The 26,131-nt window shown below is 41.3% G+C and overlaps 1 protein-coding gene across 4 annotated transcripts in view; it reads left to right on the top strand.

The window, feature by feature from the left end:
• The window catches only part of LOC102779569 (protocadherin-1-like), a 219,811-nt gene that overhangs the window by 106,319 nt on the left and 87,361 nt on the right, over positions 1 to 26,131 (top strand). For 3 of the 4 annotated variants that reach the window (XM_006797627.3, XM_035910670.2, XM_006797628.3), the window contains exon 4: positions 6,007 to 6,226. In XM_006797627.3, coding sequence (XP_006797690.1) covers positions 6,007 to 6,226 — 220 coding nt within the window. Of the gene's footprint in view, positions 1 to 6,006; positions 6,237 to 26,131 lie in introns of all 4 variants that reach the window. The other variant, XM_035910671.2, reaches the window with a different exon arrangement.

The raw sequence follows: 26,131 nt of genomic DNA, 5'->3' as shown, positions 1-26,131 counted from the left end.
TCGGGGAGGAGTAAACAAACCACGCCAGGAAAATATCCCCAAAGCCTAACAGAGCCAGAGGGTGTCAAAGGTGCGGGGTTTTCCTTTAATTTGTCACCAGCATATTACATGTTTTTATTCATGCACCTTTGCCTCTCTGCATTTCTCTGCCCTGATGCTCGGAGCCATATCTCTCTCTCCCCCCTCTCTCCATCTCTTTTTCCACTCCTCATTCATTCTCCACTCAGATTCAACACAGTTGTGTCGAATTATCGCTGGCAGCCGCTCGTCTTGTGGGCCGAGTGTGTGGGTGTGTGTCCGCGAGTATGCGTTAATAAGTGTGTTGTTAGTGTGTTGGTTTGACAGTGTGTGTGCATGCATACTTGATAAGGACAGACTTTTATAAGCATGCACAATGCAACCTCACACACTCTTATCTCCCACAGAGGGAGGTAATGAGGATCTCTCACATACACTCACGCACACACACATGCACACACACACACACACACACACACACAAACGCTGTCTCTCTCTCTCTCAGTTATCTCCCTCTCCGTGTCTCGGCTGACAAACAGCCAGCGAGGCGTCGTGCATTCCTCCTCTCATTGGTTTTTAATCATCTCTGAACAATGTGGCCCAGTGAATGTGCCTCCTCCTCTTCCTCTATCACCTCCTGCAGGAGGACAAGCAGCAGGGAGAGGAAGAGGAGGAGACCCAGGCTTATCAGCCTGAACCCACAGCTGGCCTCCTCTTGCTCCTTTTCCTCGCTCCTCGTTGTCCTCCATCCTCTTCTCTTTCGCCTCCTCCATTTCTGTTTCTCCTCTTTATACGCCTCAACCCAAACCCTGCACAATTATTTTATGGAAAACGTAAAAATATATGCTGCTTGCTCATTATCTCCATGAATAAGTATCAAAGCAATCATCTCTTTGTTTCTTTTGTTACTTTTTTCCTGACAGTGAAGTCTTGCATACAGCCTCAGTGGTGCTGCACTCTGCAATGGTAATGAAGGTCAGTTATTATGGATTCAAGGAAAAATGGTTCATCATGCCCTCTTGTTTTAAATAAAAGTGCATGCGTGCATTTTGCCTGCAGATGATTGAATAGTCTTCAGTGGACAAATTATTAGAAACTTCCATCAAAGTGCAGCATTAACAGTTTACTGTGGAGGAAAGAGGCTGTGATGAGCTATCTTTCCTTGAATTCTTAATTCCTGACCTTCATCGCTGCTGCAGTGCATTCATGGAACACACTCGTGTCCTTTATATATGTTTCAGGATTAAAAAAACAGAATAATGCCAGCATTTAGTGGAGGCATGTGTGCCAACAACAATATATAAGTAATAATAACACATCAGAGATAAAGTGCATATACAAGGGAGTTATAGCGACCATCATTCATGCAGACTGCATCTTTTAGTTGTCTGAAGATGTTTAAAGTTACTCACAGGACTCAATCAGTCATTCTTACGTTAACGTGTTAGGGTGCTAAATCACATTGATACACAGTTCATGCAAACCTCTAACATGTCAAAATTTTCATCACTTCTGTGACTTGTGTCATCATCAAAATCACCAAATAAAAGCCTTAAAAATGCCATTTCTTAAAGATGTCTGAGATTAGACTTCAGGCTTCCTGTTGGAAGTGCGACAGAAATGCGACAGACTCTGACCCTATTCCCGCATTTATGTCCATTGATATCAGCATTGCTGATATCAGTGCTTCGATTTTTATACTGTCGTTGTGTAAATAAATATATCTGAAATAATTCATCGGGCTGTTTTGACCAGCATCTCTCAGTAACTTTAATGAGGAAGATTTGGGAGGCATTATTTTGCTTAGCTTGGAGGATTTCTCGACTAGATCAGTGTGATGATTGATTATAACTCTCGACTGCCAGTCTGAGGTCTTTGTGGCTCCAGTCTGTAGCAAACGTTCATTCAGTGTGTTTGCCTCAAATTATTCATGAGCTTGTTGTCCACCATGCCGATGCTCCCTCTGAGACTTATTTTATGCGTGGCTCGTTTGGCTTTACAACGGCAAAAAAAGCTTAATCTGCCCTAAAAACTCATAATAAGTCTTGGAAATCAGTAATTCTGTGTTTTGAACACCAACAGTCTGCAGTGGAGGCCCACTGCCTCTCAGGGTTAAGAGTAGACTGAAAATAGGGCAGCAGGAGAAACAAAGGGGATGGAGGTCCAAGATGGCGGCAGGTGGTGTGGCAGAGGCTGATGTGGATGTTGGTTGGTCTTTAGATTCCTCCCCTCTGATCTGCTCCACTTTCTCATGGTGCGACCTGCTGAGATGGCATTTCTATTTCCGGCAAACAAACAAGCACACAAGCGACAAACAAAAAGGACAAAAAAAGGGAACAAAGCGAGTGTGCTGGAGGTGACGGGCAGAAAGGGATCTGATCCACTTCATTTCTCCTCTGTTTACACATAGATGTGATTCATTTCCAAATTCTCACACAGCAAACAGAAGGAAACAGTTGTAATAAAACGCACGACTTTGTTCTGCAGCTTTTTCAGACATGCCCGTTTGACGCCGTAGGGTCTCAGGTAGGAGCTGAGACAGGGAAGAAAATAACTGAAGACCACTTATGAAATAAAAATTAAATAATAAGTTCTATCAGCCTGACAGATCGCGTATTCTTTATATCAGAGTCCACAAAACCATTTTCCAAAACTGTGATGTCTCTCCAACACTTCAGGCAGCAAGTCCCAGGATGTAACAGGTGTTTTTCACAAAACTCATTTCCATGTAAAGTAAGTCCCGACTAAAAGAGAGGAATGAAACATTGGTGATGTGTATTTATCTGTAACTTGCTCATCTGAAATATTCTTCACACTGATCTAAAATGTTCCTGTTCTTTTGAGTCATGTAAACACCCTGGATTTGGCCTCTACATCAAAAGGTTTTTGCTTAGACACAGCACTGGTTCATCCCTTAGCTGTCTTTTTTTATACTGGAGTGATTCGCAGTGTTCAGTGAGTGTTACGTTAAAAAACAAGAAAGTAATCCCTCTGAAAATGGATTGGACTGAAAATGGTTGACAGAAAACCTGGAGAACTACCGCTCAAGACCACTTTAGAAGACTTCCATGAAAGTTTGGCTCTTTGGAAGCAAAATATAAAGACATGATGGGTGGCTCAAGACATTACTGTATATACACGATCCTCGGCTGAAATCAGTGCTTTTGCTGACGTTATTGTTGTTTTAAGAGTTTACTCTATAGCTAACACATCTCAGTTATAATCTTTAGGGTATTTGGAGTCTAATGAAATGTACCTCAGCCCCCAAAGTGGGCTATGGGATAGGTTAGAGCAGCAGTCCCCAACCTTTTTTGCGCCATGGACCAGTTTATGTCCGACCAGTTTACGGCCTTTAAGGTGTAGCGGATAAATACAACAAAATAAAACCAATACAGGTACCAAAAAAAGAAGATTTATTCATAGCACAAGGGAGAAGACCAAGAGAAACCGAGTTAACGATAAAAACGATTAAAAAATAACTCTAAAAACCGATAAAAACTCTGAAACAATCAATTTCACATCCGAGCCTCAACTCTCGTGGCCCGGTACAAAACAACTTGCGGACCAGTACTGGTCTGAGGCCCGAGGGTTTTGTCTTGTCAGTGATGTCGGTATGGTTGGTAATTCAGATGGGAGTAAAAGAACCTCTCAAGACCTATTTAAGTCTATATTACTCAAGTCAGAGTGACATCAGCATAAGGTTAGAAGATTATTTGTATTCTCTGGGTTCATGCCACCATCACAAAAACCCAAAAATCAAATAATTTCATAGGAAGTCTTCGTTGTGGCAGGGTGAATAAGACTGAGAAGATGCAGAGAAACCAAAAATGGATATGGTGACATTTTTAGGTAGAATTTGGCTTTACAAATAGCAGCCTCACTGAGCTCCACCATTTCAGGGATTATATTGGGAAAAAAGACAGCCAGTGTGACTGTACAGATCTGCAGCGAGTCCGGTTATTACTGAATATTTGAATGTGTTTACCTGGAGAGGAGCCCGTCGCCTGAAGCACCGGGGATCTGGGGCTTTTGATGCCTTGACAGCACACTGTGGCCACACAGTTTAAAGGACAGCTCCACCGCGGGTTGAGTTTTGAACATTTTCCATCATTCTGACATTAATTCAGCCGCTTTTACCTGCCTGCTGAACATTTACACACATTTTCAAATCCTTGTAGTGGAGCCACTCATGCTATTTAGAATTCAAACAGCAGAGAAAGTGGCTGGTGAGCTAAAGTCTCTCAACTAAGACGGAAATTAAAAGTGCAATTGGCAGGATTAAGATGCAGTCTGATCGCCACTTGGTTACTGGTTTGAAACTGGAAGGGAGGACAGTTTGTCAGTCTAAAGTAAGGCAGTGAACCTGTCAGCATCTGCAAGGGGGAAAAAAGCTGCTTAAAAAAGTAGCGATAAAGGTTTTAAAAAAACTGTTTCTGCGTGATGAGCACGGATCTGCTGGTTTTACTGGTTCAGGGTCCTGATAGGGGCCAGTTGCCATGGTGACAGAGTATGTGCCAAGCCAGGGATGTTGCTTTTTATCAGCCTGGCTGGTCAGATGCGTGTGATTGAAATGTTTGACCGTGCATTGTGTGCCTTTTTGAATTAGGACAGTTTGTTTGGCAGCACTCGGTGTATTTGCACAATGTGTGTTTGTGTGTGAGCGGTGGCAAGCGTCCCCACAGCGCTATAGGGAGGCTAATTGTATTTTAATTACAAAACCATCAAACGCACAAGTCAGACAGTTACCTTCCACCCCCAGAAAACACACAGTAAATGGAGCAGTTAAGTGTGTGTTCAGCCCGCTGCTTTTATTAATACTGATGTCTCATTACAGACGCCAGTCAGTGGAAGGAAACTTGAGGACGCGCGAGCAGAAAATGCATAACAAAGCAAACAAAACCATTTATTTTATTTAGGTTTAATAATGTGCAGAATGAAACGTAACCCACATATTTTAAATAATCAGTCTTGTATACTTGCAGCCTATATTTTAATAAGATCTTTGTAGCATCCTGATTCTTTCAATTTTTTAAATTTCTTCAGAGGTTGACTCGGGTTTGTGCCCTGCTCCTGTACATCTCTCTATTCCATCTGCTTTTTCTGTAGATGACTCCAGGAGCCGGTTTATTTGTTGCACTCACTGCACTGCCACCTTAACTGCAATGGCCAAAAAAGAACTGGACACATTTTCACCGAGCGTGAAAGCAGAGATGTTTGGGTTAATGGCAGTTGGTCTGTGAGAATCTCAAAGTTATTCACTGGAAAAGCACTTGTCTGAAATTGCTTCTGACTTTGGCTTTTGTGGAGGAATGATGTGAACGTAGCCTTTTAGCAACATCCACAGTCTTGACCGAGTGTTGTGTGATGGAATTACATTCGGTGATTTTATTGCACATTCTAGAAATTACTTGCTAGTTTGTTATTTCAATAATCAAAGCGAATTACTTTCTTTTGAATTGTTGTCAGAAAAAATAAACTGAGAACTTTGGCGTGGCGCGGTGCAAGACCAGCACATTGTTTCTTCTGGAGCAGCCGACAGCAGCACAGAGCAGAAAAGACAGATATGAAAAAGTTCATATCTGTTAAAACCTTTATTGACTGCGGCTGCTGAATTTATGTGACGTTACTGAGTGCAATAAACTGGAAACACTTTAATCTCATCAATTGTTCTTTGTTAAAAGGCCGGTTTAGCTTAACGCTAAAGCATTTGCAGATAACATCGCTGAGAAGAGATGATTCAAAGATTTAAAATGTGATGAGATGAAAGTTGACAAGTGTGAGGTGCAGAATCAAAGTAGAACCTGAAGTGAGAATAGAGCAAATGACTGTTTTAAGGTTATTTTTACAGTCCAGCTTCTATTTGATGTCTCTAATCATTTAAGCTGCATCAGATCAAACGGATAAACAACACTAACTCGAAGTGATTCACCTTAAATGTTTCAGAAACGAAACTAACCCTGTCGCTTTCCCTCTGTCATCCAATCACAGCTGCCCCACCGTCGAGTGACCTTCTCTACGGCCAATCAGGCGCAGGATCTGCAGGACGCATCCCAGCACAGCTATTACGACAGCGGCTTGGAGGAGTCAGAGACCCCCAGCTCCAAGTCATCGTCGGGGCCGCGGATCGGGCCTCTGGCTCTGCCGGAGGACCACTACGAGCGGACCACACCTGATGGCAGCATTGGCGAGATGGAGCACCCGGAGAACGGTAAGACCAGGTGGAGTTTCCCCTCCCTCTACTCCTCTTGTCACCTCCTCCATCCATCCATCAACCCAGTAGGAAGCAGAGGCACATTTGCACACATATATAAACACACACAGGCGCACGACTAAAAGCATATCAGCACCGCTGGGTTTCTCACACATTATAACTGTTTTCATTACACACACCTCGCTTGCCCTGTGTGTCAAAACGCGGCATGTCAGCAGGAATGTTAATGGCGAATATATTTAATCAAATTCCCACAATTCCCTGCGCTGCGCATACCTTCGTTAAAGAGGTGTGTGACCTCACAGCAGCACAACACAATCAATATGCAACATAATCAAGTCCCACGGCTTAACGAATTAACATCCCAATTATGTAAATCATACCGAGTCCAACCCTCTATCAGCTGCATTTATAGATCCGCAGAGGGAGGCTAACAGGGAATAGCTAACACAATATTCTGCTCTCTGACTTCACTAGTTAGCATTTTGTCAACCTGTCATCATGTTAGCATGTTGATTTTTCTTTCTATATACATATATATGTCGTCCCTTGTTTATCTTTTACAGAAAACCAGCTCTGAATATCTTTATAGTCCTCACAGGTTGTGAGTGTATCAGTCTGAGCCTGTTAGCTGTAGACTGTTTACTGAAGCTAACGATGTTAGCGTTCCTCCAGCTGAACACGATGTGCTGTAGTGTTTTTATCGTAACTTGTAAAGCACGATGAAATATTTAAAGTGATAAATAAGGGGATCATACTATTCTACATAATGGTAAGGATATTACCTCATCTCAAAATCAAATAACATCAGGTATGAAAAGTAACGCTGGATGGATTATGTTAACTTGTAATATGCTAACAGCTAAACGTAAACTTGGCACATTGTGACCCACATTATTACCACAGCATCACCGTGTTGACTGTAAGATTTGTACCTTTGACATAGAAACTCTAAACAGAGCTATAAAAATAACTTGATAATACTGACAGGTAGAAACAAACGAGGCAGCATTTATATGTTGTCTCAACTGATCTACTTCCACACTTACACTTATTTTTAGTGCACGAGTATGTTCCCATAACCGAGTGCAACTACACGGAGTGCTTTTTGTGACGGAGAACTCTGAACCGTCAAAGCGCCAGCAGAGTGTGAAGCACTTACCTAGCATGGTCACATCGTAGTTGTGTGGGAGACAGGGAGGGAGGATGTATCATCAACACCTGCTGTTATTCTACTGTTAGCTAGCTAAAAATTGCAGATTTAGCACCGTGCATGTGTTAAACTGTTGTTAAATTCAGTATTACAACTTCCAAGCGTTATAGAAATAGCAGCAGCTTGCACGTCAGTCACAGTCCTACACAGCAAATTCAGGTAAGTGCATGACTTGACAGTAGTTGGTGTAAAGTGTTGTAACTTTCAGGTCTGAAAAATGAGGGCAATTTCTGTGCAGTGGCCATCAGGGGATGGTATCTGTGTTTGCAAAAAGACTTCCAGTCCATAGACCAGTTTGAGGGGTGTATGAGCCTTCGGCCCTGACCTTATTAGACACTTTCTTGTCTTTACTTTTCCTCATTTCGAATCATATTTAATAAAACAATTAGTCCATTTAAAATTTTTGATAATTCCATGTCCCAGAATTGAGGATTATCCAGGCTATGCATGTTCAATATGGAACTCATGCTCATTGGCTTTATGCATAATCCAATGGGTGGGATCACAGTGGTCCATCCAAACATCAACTCTTGAAGCAGTTAGTTAAGGCGCTACCTTGATACTGATGACTGTAAACAGACTTGATGTGCCCTGTTAGCACTAAATGCTAAATAGTTCCCAATATTAGCCTCGTTTAGCTTGTATTACCATGATGTTAGCACATTGACTCATCTCAGATTTATATATAAATCAAGTTTGTATGTGGGTACTAATATTTATGTTCAAGGAAACCTGAGAGTTTTTCTTTTTCAAAATGTTCTAATTTATTTAATTATTTGACTTGTAAACCATCATAAATTCAAATGATGTATATTTTACGTGTACCAGTGATGTTAGCTTTAGCTGTAGCCGCTCATTATGGCAGCTGTGAAGAAATTCAGCACGACTTTCTGAACATGCTGAATGAGTCTTTTATGCTTTAACTGTGTTATAATCCAGCAACAAGCAGTGGCATTGCTCGTAACATGGCAGCTAGCCATAGTAGGCATTAAAAATCAACACAATTCTTAATCATTCCTCCTGCACCTATTAGAGCACCGCACTTTGCCGTGTTTGATACATGACGAGGGACAAATTACCGGTCAGACGCAGGCCAAAGCGATAAATGGTGAGCAGAAAAAGTAAAGGAGGATGGAAAAAGTGACTTCATGTTTGGATGAGCTGATTCTGACTTCACCTGCAGGCCGGGGGTGATTATTCTCATTAGCTCTGTACAATACTGTATTTTGGGTGCAGCTACTTTAGTATGGCCATAAAACAAGTCAATTACATAAAATTATGCACATTTACTATCCACAGCCCTGTGTTTCTACTGTATATTGATTCAAGGAAAAAAACTTGCTTATCCATATGAAGTAAAGAAATGCCAAATCATTAAATAGAATAACAGCATTCTGAGGCTTTCCTGAGAAATAATTACACATCTTTGCTGCTGAGAATCTAATTCCCATCTGATTTTTGCTCCGTGCTTCAGTCCTATATTTCACTGAGATCATGATACACCGTAACTGTTGGTTTTTAGTGTTTAAAGCCCAGTTTCCCTCAGGTATAAATAAAGTGCTTCATTTTATAGACCCAAATTATTCATTAGTCACACATTTAAACACACCGCCATCTTTTTTTAAAACTTATGTCACCGTTCATTGTTCTGCTCGGGCTCTCAACGCCTCGTTAACACTTGTGCCAATTAAGCTAACTCAGGTGAAATGTTTGAAACTGGCAAGGAATAAAAAGCGGGGGGAGAGAGAGAGAGGAGGGGGGGTGGAGAGTGAGGTTCAGTTTAAATGCCATCCCCGTCTGCTTTTGTGAGGGCGAGAAGACCAACTCTGGCTCTTTCTCTCTCTCAACCCACAGGTCGTACATATACCATCTGTAAACACAATTATTCACAGCTGCTTGCACGCCCACAGGCTACTGCCACCCAGTGTGTGTGTATGTGTGTGTGTGTGTGTGAGAGAGAGAGATAGCGATAGAGAGCAGGAGAGTGTGTAAGTGGCTCTGTATCTGCCCGTACACAGAGGAATGAGGTCAGGGCGATGTTGTGTGTGAGTTGCAGTGTGCGAGGGGATGATGGTGTTGTACAATCTTCCACTTTGATGGTCAAACATGTTTTAGCTGCAGGTATTTTCCTGAGGAAGTGTGTCTGAGTGTGTGCGCTGCTCTAGCAGAGAGGCCAACAGATTACAGAGGATTAACACACCACTACAGATACACTTTACTCTCGCTCTGTTTCTCTCAGCCCGATTCTAAAACTTCAGCCTCCGTTGCTACGATAAGCCGAGCTCCATACAGATCATTTATTTGAACAAAATCCTTCTTTTTTTCTTATCTTTCCATCTGTGAGTAGATCATCCCCTCGCTCGGCTTTGTCCAGCAAATCTCCGTTCAAAATTCCAGCGATTTTTGTCTGCGGGAATTAGCGCACCACAGATTCAAAACGCAGACTCTGTATATCATATGCAGCTGGATGTAATTAAGGTTCAACATTAAATAGTTAATCAAGCAATAACTAGACCAACTGGCAGCACGTGTTTTCCAGATTATGTTTTTTAGGAAGTGACTGAGCATTGGTGCCGGGCCGTACACTTTGTTCTGTGTCCTTAGCAGGCTGTTTTGATGTGTCCTGCTGTCTTCCTGCAGACTCTATTGATCAGTCAGCTGTGTGGCTGATTGCTGATCGGTCACATCTCAAGTGCTTCAGACAGATTGATGGAAAGCTGGAGGAAATGACTGTCTGCTCTCAAACATGTTTTCTTTTTAGCGTTTTGCATCATTTGATTACAGTTCTTTTACCCTTGTTAGTTAACTGTCTCTTGTGCTTATACAAATACTCTTATAGCAGATTACAGAAACATCGAACATATCCTCTGTCTATATGGAACTAGTTGAATTCAAGCATGGATTCTGCATAGAAGCATCGCTCCACAGCACATAGTAAAGAGTGGCGCTTACATCACGCATGGCCACGATGGCTCTGAGGGATTGCAGCCTGTCCTTAATGCATCTTGGTTCCTTTTCCTCTTGTCTTTGTAGATGGATTATCCACATATAGTAATATAATCTGGACTTAATCCGCATATAAACTGGATACTCATGACATATGACACTGTTCTTCCAGGACTGGGCTCACAGTAGACCATCTGTTCCCTGTGAGCTGTGGTCATTCTGCACCAGAATGTTAACCTCTAACATCCCAGAGGTCACCAGTGACACATCATGTTCAAGTATGTCTTGGATAAAGCACAACGGGCCACAGTAAACATGGGTCAGTAACAGTTCACTGAACTTGGGAGGCAGAGCCTTCAGCCTTCAGCCTCTTCTGTGGAACCAGCTCCCAGTTTGGATTTGGGAACCAGACACAATCTCTGCTTTTAAGATTATGCTTAAAACTTTCCTTTTTGATAACGCCGATAGTTAGGGCTGGACCAGGTGAACCTGAATCTGCAATAGCTTTACGCTGATTACCATGATGCACCTTCACTCACCTTTTTAACTGTATTTGTTTATTCGCATTTAATTTTTAGTTATTATTAATCTCTGGCTGTATTTAACATAAACGTCTTCCTTCTCTCTCACCAACCGGTTACGGCAGATGGCCGTTCCTCCCTGAGCCTGGTTCTGCTGGAGGTTTCTTCCTGTTAAAAGGGGGGTTTTCCTTCCCACTGTTGCCAAATGCTTGCTCATAGGGTGTTGTTTGGGTTTTCTCTGTATTATTTTAGGGTCTTTACCTTGCAGTATAAATCACCATGAGGCAACAGTTACTGTGATTTGGCACTATATAAATAAAATAGAATTGAACCTTGTACACGCTCAGTACGTTTCACTGTTTTTATCTGCATTTTTTCCATTTATCATCAAATTGGAAAAAGAAAAAACATGTATCTCTTGGTTTCTCTGCTTATCTGATTTAAAACACATACAGAGCTCCTTTTTAATGTAGTTGAATTATCTTTAAATGTCTTTAAACATCATTGATTTTTCTCGATGAGCATGTAAATGCCAATTGAAAAACAGTCAAAAAAGACCAAAAGCACCAAGAGGCAAACTTGACAGAATACTGCCTGAAGTCTTTTAAAAGCGTTGGAGGACAATGATAAAAATAATTTTAGACTCGTTATCACCTTAAGCGATAAGTAAGCAAGTACCTCATCCTATCACACTTGCCTCTTTCCTGCTGTGACCAAACGGCCCCACAGACAACACAAACATGCTTTCAAACAGACTGTGGTTTGTTCTGCAGAGCTGAGAGCAGAAACACCGCCCGATGTGGTGAGATCTCAATCACTTCAGTCCTCCTCTTCCTCTTTAATCCCGCTCTCCATCCTGTAAATGGTCCGATAATGGACGTTAATTCCATCAGGCCGTCTTTGCTCTGCTAATGCACCCACTTCCTATGTGTGATGGACAAATGGAAAGAGGAGAAAAAGCAAACTGAGTGAACAGCAGAGGGGAAGGGAAGAGGGTGCAGTTTGTGGGATTTGAATGCATGTGTGTGTTTGTGGTGAGAAGTGGAGAGCGAGAGAGAGAGAGCGGAGGTAAGAGATAAAAAGGTGGAGATAAAGGAAAGAAAGGCATAAAAAAAAGCTGAGGAGAAAAGTACAAAGTCAGAGCGAGACGGAGAGAGAGAGAGGAATCTGCTGCCTGACACTGATATTGCCGGATAAAAAGTGATTTATGAAGTGTGTGTGTGGTGCATTCATCTCTCTAGATGAAACCACATGCAAACATTCTGTATTTGGGTACTTACACACACACACACACACACACACACATACACTCAACCTCTTTAGCTGCTGATTGCATCAGTCTGAGAGCTGTAGTAATCGCTGCACAACACACACTCACACACGAGAGAGAGAGCGAATGTTAGCGAGGTTTTCTATCTTGGCTCTTAATCAGCCACCAGTTTGATTTCCAGATAAAACAGTGAAAACACAGAAAATGTTCAGTATGCAGGATGACTTCAGCTGCTCCGCTCCACTTCTGTTAACACACGTGTTATGAGTTAGATCAGTCTGAGCTCACGGGGAGAGATCATTTCTATACAAATATGGGAATCTCTTCATGGGATGTGGGCACAAAGCACCGACACACGGTGTGCACCGGCATGTTTAGCCGAGTTAAACATGCCAAAGTCAGACTTCTGCTCAAGCTTCGTTTATTATTTCAATTCCAGTAATATATGTAAACCTGAACAGATTGGTGAGTAATCTGCAGAAGTGTTTGCAAACTGTTGCTGTGTCCTCTTCCTTTTTTTGTGAGTGAACACACACAGAAATGACTTAAAACCAGATAATAAAAGTCAGATCTTGACATTTGGCTGTTTGCAACTGTTAACTGGTTGCAGAGTGCATCTTAGATCAGATGACACTTTAAAGTCACTCTGATAAAAGGGTAAAAAGGACAACACAGTCTTGTAAACCTCTGTGGACGATTTGTGCATCTTACACCAAATAAAACTTTGATAAACCTAAACTGTGTGCTCCTGCAGTGCTGATACTGTAAGTAAACAAGCGTTTTTAAATGTGAGAAAAACAAGTGGTTATTTAGTTTGGCGCTGACATTAAGTGCTTTACCGTAAATGATAAAACAGACAGAAGAAATTGGAAAACTAATTAGCAAAACAGCGAATGCAGAATAAATGAAAATACAAAGACCGAGTCCTCACAGCGTTACACAACATACAGTATTTGCTGTCAGCATTGTTGTAGCACTGCTTACTAGTCTGTACTTTATTATTTATTTATGAAACATGTTTTGCACACACCGTTTACACCTTTGAAAGTCTTAACAAATCTTTAATGTGAACAAAAACCCTGATATTACCTGTCAGTTTTAGTTTTGCGTATTCTTCTGTGTACCAAATGGATTTAATGGATTTTCATTCTAAAACAGCTTTAAAAGCAATCAAAGTGTGATTTGGCAAAAAGAAGAAAGGGAAAAAAAAGATTTAAGAAAAGTATCCTTAATGTAAAATTGATAACATATTTTGATTTAAAGAAATGGAGGTGAGTAGAAGAGTTCATGTGTTCGCCTTAGTGAAGCTTATCGCCTCCATTTGTCTCCCCCTCCCTCCTCCTGCCCTCCTACAAGAGGCCTCTGCTCTCAGGGATCTTCATTCCCTTCTTTTCTACCCACCACCTCCTCCTCCTCCTCATTCTTCCTCCTCCATCATCTCTCCAGTGGGTAATGATGAGGGGGCCAACAGTCCTCCACAAGTCTGTCAGAAACTCCCAGGACAGAACAGTAGTCTCTGGAAATGCACATTATTTTTAGTTTCTTCTCAAACTTGTGAAGTCTTTATGTCCAAAGGTCCAGAGATTTGCATCAGTACTCAGTGTTCAGCAGCTCAGAGCACTTCTCCAACAAAAATAAACTCTTCAGTTTAAGTTCTTTGTGAATATAAAAACGGGGAACTAGGATCACTATTTTGAAACTGACTGTAGGATTAAAGTAAAAGTAAAAAATGATACCGTAAAGAAAATAGCCACAATTAAAAAAAACAAGTACATAAAGTTTAAGAGACCGCTCTACAGGTTTCTTGGAGGTTTGGGTGGGTTTCTTGAGGAGGTGGCAGGATGTTTTGATTAAGGCTCAGAGGTTGAGGGGCTGGAGGGATCATGGAGTCAGGTTTTAGATTCAAGTGCTCACTAGAGGCGCTTTAGGAGTCATTTAGGATGTCCATGACCCATTAAAGAGGCTTCAAGGTTCAGTCATTGGACTTCTTGGATCACTCGGGAGTTTCTAAGGGTCACTGAGGTGCCATGAGCTGTGTTCTGTTCCTGTTAAACAGTGCTCTCTACTCTCTGTTCACGTAATGTTGGAAACTCTGGAATTTCCCTTGACAGAAGCACTATAATCCCAGTACCCTTTAACATAATCCATGCAAACCTCTGAGAGGTTTACATTTCACCCATAACAGGAGAGAAAGTGATGTCAGTCCCTTCTGCATATCACAAAACCCTGTAAAATACCAAAAAAGGGTACCATTGTTAAATATAGTCCAATGAAATGTTGTATCTAACTTTTCAACCAATGTGAAATTATTAATTCCCAAGCTGTGCAGGGATATTTTAAAGAGATGAATGTTATTCTGATTATTTACATAATAATAAGATAGAAAATATCCATCATACATTGTGCTGCATTCATTTAGACTTAAAAATGGCTATTGAAGACATAAACTAATCAGGAACTATCAGCAGTACGGCCTTTTTATCATAGTTTTATATACAAGCCGATGTATTGTTTTAATGACAGCATTGGTCCCCTGCTGGCCATGAAAAAGAATGCAGGATGCAAGATTGCACTGGCTGCACTTTTCAGTCATGGAAGCTGTGTCCATATAGAGCGCATCCATACTGTTAAATAGAGGTTTTAGGACGTAAGTCATTGAATCATGGAGGATGTTCCAGAACTCGTGTTCTGAGGTTTTATGGTGCTGTGGTGGGATTAATAAGAGGAGGCTTGTTTAGGGTTTAAGACATTAAGAATTCATTAAGATGGTTCGGTGGATTAGTGAGGAGGCTACGACAATCCTTCAGGAGGGGGGAAAAAAGTTTTTACACAGATCATTGTGTATTTGTAGTGTCGGCGTACACAACGGCAGCTCATTTACTGTTTTAGCAACTGCTTACTTTGCAAAAAAACCACTTACTGGCTAATCATAGAGATGCTGTTGTATCCACAAACACACAACTTTACTTTCTCTACATGCGCACACTCATTAAAGCATGTAGTGTTACAGCACTCCATACTGAGGAAAGAGACTGCACGTTCAAAGCCTTTCTGCGATGAACACCACGCGCACATGTACAGAGCACATATGCACAGCACACGTGCACACACACACACACGTGCACATGCACACACACAGGCAGATCCAGAAGAGTACATAATGATGTAAGCAGCGGTCCATAGTTTAGAAGTGGGACACTCACTGATGAAACCATGGTCCTGAGGAGGTGTGTGTATTCATGTAGCTTCTTGAGTGCGTATGCGTGTGTGTGTTTGTCGGTTTCTAAATGTGTGCGTGTTTGTGTGTGTATATATCTGCTCCTCATTAGCTGGTAGATAAAAGGAGTGTGTGGAGCGATAGAAGAGGTGATCCCTCCCTGTGGAACTATACCTCCCATTCTGTTTCTTGTTTGTATCGCAGAGTGTGTTTTGTGTGTGCGTGTGCGTGTGTGTTTGTGATGCGATGTCAAGAAGCTTTATAGTAACAGGCAGCATTCGTTGGATGCCCTCTCTTGTCCCCAGGGAGGGAGTAAGGGAGGGAGAGGGGGGTGCGGATTTATTTTTCCAGGTCTGTTGTTTATTTGAGCTTATCTGGGGTGGCCGCTGTACACTACACAAGAAGGTGTGTGTTTATGTGTGTGTGTGTTTGTGAGTGTTTGGCAGTAGCTGTAAATCGGAGCTGGGCCAGCATTCGACTGATGTACAACAGCAAGGATGCTGAGAGCTGCAGCACACGCACACTGTGTCCATGATTGGATTATTTTGCCGGTGTTGTAGTGAGATATAGATACTGCCTCTTTGTGCGTATGTGCTCCCACCATGTTGACTGAACCAGTACTCTGGCCAAATTTGGAACCGCCAGACCTCTTTGTATAGATTTCAGGGGTCGTTGGGATGTTTTAGGGTTACTTATAAAGGTTCCAGCTGTGGTTTAAGATGTTTGAGAAGTAACTAAAAAGGTTTTGGTCTTCACTAAAAACACAGCACGAGTTTTAGGAATCATTTTAAAGATTTTAGAGGTCTTTGTGATTTCTTTTGGGAGGAGGTGTAAAGGTTTAGGTCACTGAGAGAATTATAAATCTGGCCTTAATGCTAAAGAATGAAGAATGTTTTAGAGACTTTAAATTGCAGTTGGATGTTTGTGGGGGAAAAATGTTCCTGATATAATTTACGCTGTCAGTAGGAGATGCTTAAAGGTTGCAGGGCTCATGTGTGTATTAAAATCCTTCAGAGGAGCTTCGGTGAATCACTCAAATGTCTCAGTGTTAACTCAAAATGTAATAAAAGGTCCCAATGTGTCACAGGTACATTTATCAATAATAAAAAAGTTATTGCTGAAGTGCTTTTAAGGGTCAACGTTACAGATGTGCACATAGTTGCATAGAGGTTCTATAGTCCTGATTTCAACTGTTTTCATAGGAGAAGCAAAGCTCAACAACTACTACATACCTGAGGTCACAGAGAACATTGGTTTTGTGCTGAAGTCTCGGTGACCTTCCAGATATTTCATATATGAATACTAAAGATTGCTGGAAGAGCGGGTTCTGAAAGTCAGCCAGAGGCAACTGAAATCTGTCTCTTAAAGTTGTTAAAGGCACTAGAGAGGTCTGACTTCTTGTGAATTACAGTTAGCAGAGATGTAAAGCATTTGCTGCCACATTTAGGGTGATTTAGGTGGTTTTCTATGAAAGAGTTCTTAGTTTGTGTTGTGGTGTGGTTGCTCGGGTGTAATTTAAACCTTCTTGGAGTTTCAGACGGCACATAAGCTTTTAGGAAGTACAGATCCATGACAGTTTTAGGTATGCACAGTAAATGAGGCAGACTTTTAAAGGTTACTCATAAGGAACTTGAGATCCTTCAAAAGGTTCCAGGTGTCACTGAGGATGGTTGTTAAGAGTGACTTAAATAGACCCAGTGGATTTACAGTATCTTTTAGGAAGAAGGAGAGAATATTGTTAACAATATCATGGCTGTTACGCCAACGTGCTTCCCTAGGAAGACTTTAAATCAGCACTGTAACATGATTAGCATGCAAATGGAGGAAACAAACATTATATTCAACACTTAGTCTTAGCAAATGCAATTCATAACTACCTTAATAATGCAGTTATAATGTTTGGGGTCATCTATGGAAGTAGATGACCTTACAGATCTACTGGAAGCAACTTTTGTTAAATACATACAATATAACTTGTATATGCAGTGCAGGTACTTAAAGGTTCTGGGGTTAACAGTAACAACTACAGGGTAATTCAGAGTATATTAACAGGTCCTAACTAGATGTTACTGGGACTGGTTTCTGGGACATTGTGGGCATTACCAGTATGACCAAAAGTTCATGTAAGACATAGAGAAGATTAGAGGATTTCAGCAAGTTTCAAATACTTCTAAAGAAGAAGAAGAAGAAGAAGAAGAAGAAGTTACTTGATGACTTATTTAATTAAAGTTAAAACAGTACACAAACACATACATGCATGTCTTGTGTTTAATATCTGTGCATAATCAGTGTTGATAGTGCAACTGAACAAGCACCACTTTGTTTTCTTTAACATTTTTCTGTCAGGTTTATACATTTATGGGCACACAATAACTCTGTGCTTATCTCCCAGATAACAGTGAATACGGAGCCTTGAATGAACAATAGGCTTCTGTCTTCTGAAGGTGAACTGTTCACATTTTTCTTAAGTGTCTCTACCTCAGTTAGTGGTTTATTTGCTGACATGTAACCTTTAACAAATAGTAGCTTTAGAAGCCATGTGTACTGCTATAATCATGAATATTCAGCACAGTGAACTGCTCTGTATTCTCTTCAGAGTTTGAGTGTCTTCGCTCTTAAACTGCAGCTTGAATAAACTGTCAAACTGTCCTTTCTGTCAGCCCGAGTTTTCTTTATTGGCATGAAATATAAAAGCACCTGAAATATGAAAGCCCTTCCTGCAGAGGAAAAAAAAACAGATTATGGAGAAATGAATACAGTTTTCAGGCATTCAATAATGAATCATTAGAGTTTTCTGTCTTCTAGAAATGTTTCTAATTACAAATTGTTGAGTTTTATTATATTTCAATGTCTGTTATTAGTTCTGTTTTTGTAGATTAGGTCATATGAAGTCCAGGTTGTTCTGACAGGCAAAAGTTTTAAGGAAAAACTGCCATAATATTAAACAATATTTGAAATAATAATATCCATAATATTCAAAAAGAAATAAATGCCTAAAATGATCATTTTGAAAGTTTAGTTTAGACACGTTACTGAGGCTGAATAGCTCACATGTATGTTTGAGGTTCGGATGTTGTTTGACTGTTTTCTTACTTCTGTTGTAGATTCTTTACCTTACAAAGCAGCTTGAATTGACTGTTGTTCTAATTTGGTGCTATATAAATAAAACTGAATTGAATAGATGTCTTGTCTAAGCCATCATTTGTACACTGAGCTTGAGGCCTAACCTTAGCACAGTTGCATTCCCTGTGGATTTATTTAACTATGCGGCTCTGCTGCAGCTTTTTCAGCTTTCTTGTTTTTGTGAACATTCATAGCTGCATATTTTTATCTTCATCATGTAATTTCCACAGAGTAGCAGTGATATTACTGTCATATTTGCACTGAACTCGGCATCTCAGAAGCTGACACCTATGAGATTATCTCAGAGATCAAAGTCACTGCTCGACTGTCCGCTCTGAACAGGATGCGACTGCCTGCTTCAGCTCCAAGCGAGCTAAAAGCGGCTCCGCTAAAGCCGCCTCCCGTCGTGTCCTGGCTCTGGTTAACCACCTCCGTTAGTGTCGGCAGCTGCTCCTGGTGGGTTCTGCTTGCTTCAAGGCGGAGTCTCCAAGACAGATGGCCGGTCGGCAGGGAGGGCAGCGCTGGGCCATGACCCCCGGGAACCTATCCAATGAGAGCGTGGAAGCAGCAGGGGAGTTAGCCACAGGTCTGGTTGCTAGGTTAGTGTTGCATCATGGGAACTAATGAACAGAGGCTGACTAAAGTTTTGTGTGTGGCAAGGTGATGTCAGAGTGTTAATGGGGGAGAGTGCACCAGGTAAACACACTGCATGTCCCTGATGTATCTAACTTTGTTTTTCTGATGTCCTGACCCCCAGTGGGAACTGATCACCATGGAAACAGTGCTTTACAGTGTTAGCCATTAGTACAGAATTAACCTCACAAATACTTTCAGGCAGAGACAACAATAATAAACTTTCTATGCTATTTTTTGAAAACCCTCAGCAGTAAAACAGATATTCAGAAACTCTGTGAAGGAATTAAGAAAAACTGAAAGGCAAGATCTGCCTGAAAGTAACACAAATACAATTATTATAGTTCCTGAATCCTTAAGCCCCACCCCAGTATGAAACAATTTTCTTCTCTCCCATTGGTTGAAGCTTGACACAAGTTTAACTTGGTAGGACCACTTGGTGGAAATCTAAAGAGGCAGGAAATGGTGCAATCTGTTAAAAAAAAAAAAAAAAAAAAAAAAAAAAAAAAAATATATATATATATATATATATATATATATATATATATATATAGTAATACCGTGTTTTCACAGCGCACAACCTTGTGAATATTTTGAAACAAAAAAGAAAAAAATCCTGACGTGATACATCACTTAGAACTCACACTTATCCAGAGATCAAAGTTCAGAGGTTAAATCACAGAAGTGCAAGCAGACAGAAAAGGGCTTCTAGCAGCTGTGCCAAAAGTTCCAGAGTTTCAGGACAGGATTGCCTTGAAGGGGAGATCGGTCAGATGTAATTCAGGAACGGTTGCATGGTTTATGTCACGTACCAATTTTTAGCACCTGGTGCTAAAGTTCAAAAGAATCAGGTGGAATCGAAAGTTCAATTTAAAAGTTCAACTCACAACACTCTGAGTTGTGGGCAGGGGCCCAACTTAAACAGGCCAACTGATGGAAAGTATTAAAGTGAATTTACTTGGTTGCCAGCCACGGGCCTCTCTAAGCTTGTGCCATCACCCAGTCAATTTGTCTTTTAACTGAAAACTTCTCTGAATTAAACGGGTGGAGGCGGGCTCTCGGCTCATAGATTAACAGAGGCTTAAGGTGTGTGCCGGTCACATGCTGCTGCTTCACGTTACAGCCCCTTGATCGCCTATTAAGCCCCGCAGATTAATGCTCTCAGTAATTAATGAGCAGCTTAGAGGCAAATCACAGAGTGGACCCGCTCTCTTAAACCGATATTGTTTCCCATTAACGACGAAACCAGGAACGTAGCTGAGCATTTCCTGACCTGCCGCTCAACGTGCTCCTGATTGATGAGTCCTACCAGTCCCTCTGAATTAACAGGACTAACGGATTGCAGAGAGGGTCAATGTCAGGGCTTTTCAGAGAATACGTTTACACTAATATGATGCCTGCATATAATTAAGACTGAAGCATCAGTGCTTTATCTTACACTTGTTGCCGTTAGCTTCATTGTTTGATTTCATATAGAAATCATAGAGTTGTATCTACATGTATGCTTAGTTTTCAAAAAAAGATAACATGTTTTTATTTAGAGAAAAAGTCTAAGAATATTAAAAAAAACAAAAATAACAGCATTAGTGTGCCAGTACTCATAGTGTGCCAGTACTTTTACTTCAACCACCCAGCCATCCAGCTATGCAGCCAATACATGCCAGGCCAGTAGCAGCAGTCAGGTAGTCCAGATGTTCCTCTCCTCAGCAACATATCCCAGCTCTGTCTAGGGTATTTCAAGGTCTTTTAAGGCCATATATGATGCATAATTCTGATCAGATGCCTGAACCCAGTGTTTGAGTTCCTCAGCCTGTCTCTAAGGATGTACCCAGGCACCATACAGAGGAGGCTTATATTCAGTCTTATTAAATCAGTTTCCATCCCAAAGCTCATGACAGCAGGTGAGGGTCAGAATGTAGACCAACAGGTAAGTTGGAAGTTTGCTCTTCAACACAACTTCCCATTTCAGTCACCCAGCAGCTCTTTAAAAGTGACGTCAGACTATTACAAATTATTAGTACTGAGCAATGCACATTAAGACAGAGTAACATTTGCTGCTGATTCCATGTGACAATCTTGCCATTTAGTGCTGGTGGTCCTAAACAGAGGCTCTCTGTAGCTTGGAGTCTTGTTTGTGGGCTTTTTGGGTTTGCGTCCATCACCAAAAGTTGTGGTTTGATTCATATCTAGTACCCAGTCAGTAGTAACACACATTTATACTATCCATTTGATTTTCTCTTATCGTGCTCATTCAAACAAGTATATGTGGATGTAAGATAAAAGTTATTTTTCAAAGTCCAGTCACACAACAAGGACAGGTCCTTGAGTCTGTGGCTCTTCCAAATGAAGATGTTTCTTAATCCAACCTGCAGAGCTCTGATGGCTCTGTTGTTTTCCTGTAAGTGAACACAAAACTGAATCTGAATCCCTGCAAGATGTGATGTGGGCAGTGATTCAGAGAATGAATGAAATGAAAATGAATTAGAAGGAAGAAAGACTAATAATTTCATTTGTAGAGCACTTTGACAGTGATAGAGAAAAGTAGACAGGAAGCTGGAGAAGGAGGGGGAGAACGATATGGAGCAAATGCCCTGCGGAGGACTCAAACACAAGAGGCTGCAGGAAGAAGTTCAGCTTTCAGGCCATGGGGTGCATGCTCTGCCAAGTCAGTTACAGGTGTAGCACTGTGCATTAAAAATTCCCCACTTCACATCAACTAAGAAAAGTGATTGTAACTGACTGCTCCATAGTGAGGATAATGCCCATCACTAACCCTTTTAAAATGAGAAATTGTTGTCTTTTGAATCAAATGAATGAATCAAATCTTCTGGTCAGAATTTCCAAATAAAATTAGAGTGAAAAACAGGATCTGAAGAGTTTAGATGGTTATGGTTAGAGCTTCAGGTTACAGTGACAGGATTTGCATCAAGCAAAAAATACACGATTAATCACTCTTGAGTTGAGCTAAAGCTTTTGGGAGAATTGTGATTGTGATTGTGGACTGTGATTAATGTGTGCCCTTTTGCCTTGACCACGCACTCCCAGCTAAAACAGTTAGAAGCAGGACAGCATATAACTCAAAGGTCTATGTAAGTGTGCAGTAACATGCACATGAGTCTATATTAAGGTTCTTATCATCTGCAGCCAGTGGTGTCCCGATTTATTACTTTCTCAGCCACTCTAGGCCTGTGATGGACCCAACCTGTCCAAAGTGTACCCTGATAGCTGGGCAAACTCGAGCATCCCCCCCAACCCTGATTGCAACCTGCAACATATGTTCTCCAAGGTGAGGTGTATTGCTTCTAGCCAACTTTTAAACCAAACTCTGAACATAACCTGCTGAAGATCTGATTATGTGAGAGCTGCTTGGCATAAGTAACATTAAAAACTCTGTAGGGTGTTTTTAAGACATGTCTTGCTAACCGATTAGTCTTCTCTTGTAGGAAGCTTCTCTGGATAGTCCAGAAACCTGAGCCCGGATATTAATCTTGATGTAAACAGTGCCAGACAGCATCATGTAAAACATTTAAGCCCTGTGGTTTGGAGAAACATTTAAACTCACACAGTCTAGTCCATATAATTCTTTGCTCTTTTACATTTATCAACCGAGTATTTAATGCACATCTGCTGATTAATCTGCCAATTTCTCACAGTTTTCCTGACCTAAAGCTAAAGTTTAAACCTACACATTTGTTTTCTCCCCAGTCAGATATAGGACAGCTGGAGAGGAATCTTTCCTGCTGGCAGATTTACATATCAGTTATATTCTTCAAAATAAACACAAACCTTTGTTATCCTCACCGCTGTGAAAGTGCTACTGCTGTGTGGCAGTAATTGTGAAGCCGTACAGTAAATTATTACTATATTATATGCTTCTCTTCTTCACTGGAGATTTTCAAAACAATAAGTACTGCATCACAAACAGTGATGCACAGTGTGCAGTACATGTCTTTTTTCTTTTTTTTACTGTCATGCTGTTTCAGATTCAGCCTTAACACCTAGCATGGCGGTATCTCATACATGCTATATGTTAGGCAATGAAAAAATGATTTCTTTGTTTTTGACATGTTTGCTTCAAAGATGGAGACCTGCTGCCTTCAAACTTGACTTCAAACTGCCTTCAAACTTGCAAATCTGTTTGCGTCTACATCAGATGTGTGGCGCCAGGGGCGGTGCTGCCACCAGCCGACTGCACAGGATCCACACATCAGATACGATTCTCTCAAACACATATTGGACCAGATTTAAATGAAGAAAATTTCTCATTTATAGCGTAGTGTGCAGGTGTTGCACATGTTTGACAAAATCGTGGTAGTTTAGACAAATGAGAGAAGGCTGAAGAAGAATCAATATGTTTATGACATAAAGATGAATCCTGCTGGAAGTACGTTGGGTCCTGAGAACTGAGGCTCAGGTGGAGCGCAGGATTTACGCAGAGAGTTGCTTTACTGTAAACTGTTCCTCCATATACATCTGAAACCTATGTGTAATAGCTGACATTTACACCGTGTAGAAGAACACAACACATTATACTGTCATATCACAAACCATCCATGCGTTAATAAAGATGCGTAAATGTGCGAATCTCTGAGTTTTTCTGCTGTGAAACTGAATTAGTGTTTATTCACTGGGATTGCTGTCTCAGTTCGAGTTGCTATGAGGATGTCTCATAGGAAATGTTGCACACACAGCTAATGGTGCACCTGCTGTGATGGGCCGATAGAGAGGAGCAGCCACACTCATGGATGAAAAGATCATCCCTAACATGACCAAAGATTCACAGAACTTGTAGTTCTGGATTGCAGTCCATGAGGCTGTAAAGCAATTTTCAGAGCTGAATCATTTTCACATAGTAAAGTAAGATGAAATGGAAAACAAAGGGGACAGCACGCCTTCGTCCCTGCATGGATCATTGCTCAACCTCTGGGTGACCAGTGGGTTGCTGTAACTACTAGCAGTCGGCCCCAGACAGGAAAAAACAATTCAGCACAACTACTGTGTTTTCTTGGTCATACGGAGGTCGCTGTCCTAATTTTACACTACTGTGACTGAGGACTTATGTATGTTTCACCAGTGTTATTTATCACATAGGAGCTATACATTTAATTCAACTAGAATATAAGGCACAGCAGGCAATGTTCTAAAACAGGGGTCTCGAACTCCAGGCCTTGAGGGCCGGTGTCCTGCAGGTTTTAGATGTGTCCTTGATCCAACACAGCTGATTTAAATGACTAAATTACCTCGTCAACATGTCTTGAAGTTCTCAAAAGGCCTGGTAATGAACTAATCATTTGATTCAGGTGTGTTGACCCTTGGTGAGATCTAAAACCTGCACGTCACCCGCCCTCGAGGTCTGGAGTTCGAGACCCCTGTTCTAAAGAAACACCAAGGACTAGCAAAGGCCTACTGCCACAAAGAGATCCAATGTAGACACAAGAGGCCATTTTCCAAATTTGCAGGTTTGAGATGAGCCCTGAAAATATGTTACAACACATGAAAAGGTTCATTGCTGCAGGTTATTTCACAAACAAGACGAAACATAAGAAATTAACCAAGGAACAGCAACACTGAACAACAACAGACCCATATCTTCTGTCCTGCTGGACGTGGTAGATGTCAAAAGCTGTTGTTGGCTTCAGCCTTGTTTTAAAAAGAGTGTGCAGGAAACACTAAAGAGTCAGGAGTACTTATATTGCACTTGCTAGCTACAGATAAAATCTGCTGCATGTTGATAGTCATCATTTCAGCCGGCAAAACCATCATCTATCAGATAACAATGGGATGTTTCTGTGAAAGGCTGTTAGTGATAGTTCTTAGAAATGTAGCAGTACATGTTCTCAGATGTTAAGCTGAGAACATCATTATTTCACTTCTCTAAAACCTAATTGGCTCTTCAAAGGAAACTCTGCTTGCAGCAAACATTAAATATCAAACAGACTGCGTGTACATGCATACATGTATATGTACACAACCATACACGACCTAGAAAATACAAGACCAAAAGTGAGCCACCTTTTTGTTGCTTTTTTTCAAGAAGCTTTCTTGAATGTTACGTTGAAGGCAGCTGGACGTCTTACTGTATGTTCATGAAAATGTTTCACCTCTCATGTGAGGGGCTTTGAAGAACCGTCACCCCAACCCTGAAGCCTTCAACTTAAGCACTTAAGACTACCGTGGCCTGGATGACTGAGAACTTGCAAAAATAAGTAGCTTTCCTGCTTGCAAAGGGTTAAAACTAAAAGGAATTGTTCAAAAGATGACTTTGAAGGGCCACGATGCATCTGTTATTCAGCACAGCAAAGTAATTTTTTTTTAAGAAAAGATACATAGGTGACTAACCACTTACACTTCCCTGGTTTACAAAATGAATGCAGCATCCGTCTGCTCAGAACATTCTGTGCAAGATCCAAATCAAGCCATTCTTTCTGTTCTGGTCGTTTCTCTGATGTCACAAGGAGCCGTTTGACCCCACAACGTGACCCGAACCTCTGTCTGCCCCACAGTTGGGTTCATCATCATGAAATTGCGCCTTCCATCCCACCTCACATCATGGCGGCTCGACCCTGAGATGAAGCAGAGCAGCCATGAAAGAGGGGACGTACAAAGGCCTTAATTCATATTCATCTGCCAAGTCACCGCTCTGTGCTGCTGCCGAAAGGGGATCAGAGTCCACTGGCTGATCCAGCCAATTAGGGAAGCCTGTGTGAACAGAGGGCAGCGGGAAAGGAGGTCTGGATGGGGTTCATGTGGGCCTGTTGTCACAGCAACACAAGCTTTGATGTTCCTGTTTTATTGTGAGGGAGGGAAGGAGATGAGAGCAGACAAAGAGCAGGGGGAGGTCACCGCAAAGAAAAGCGATGAAGGTAATTGGACAAGATCTGTGACAAACATAAGAGAGGGCTTTTCTGTCAGGTCTGCCCCCTTCACCATCCAGGAAGTCAACAGCCCGGTGACGTTGGGCCCCATTTGGCCCCGAGCC

Source organism: Neolamprologus brichardi, chromosome 2 (assembly GCF_056152115.1).
Source record: "Neolamprologus brichardi isolate AB-2024 chromosome 2, ASM5615211v1, whole genome shotgun sequence".
Classification (NCBI taxonomy): Eukaryota; Metazoa; Chordata; class Actinopteri; order Cichliformes; family Cichlidae; genus Neolamprologus; species Neolamprologus brichardi.
The sequence above is the reverse complement of the archived record's forward strand: the minus strand, read 5'-3'. Positions and strand labels throughout refer to the sequence as shown.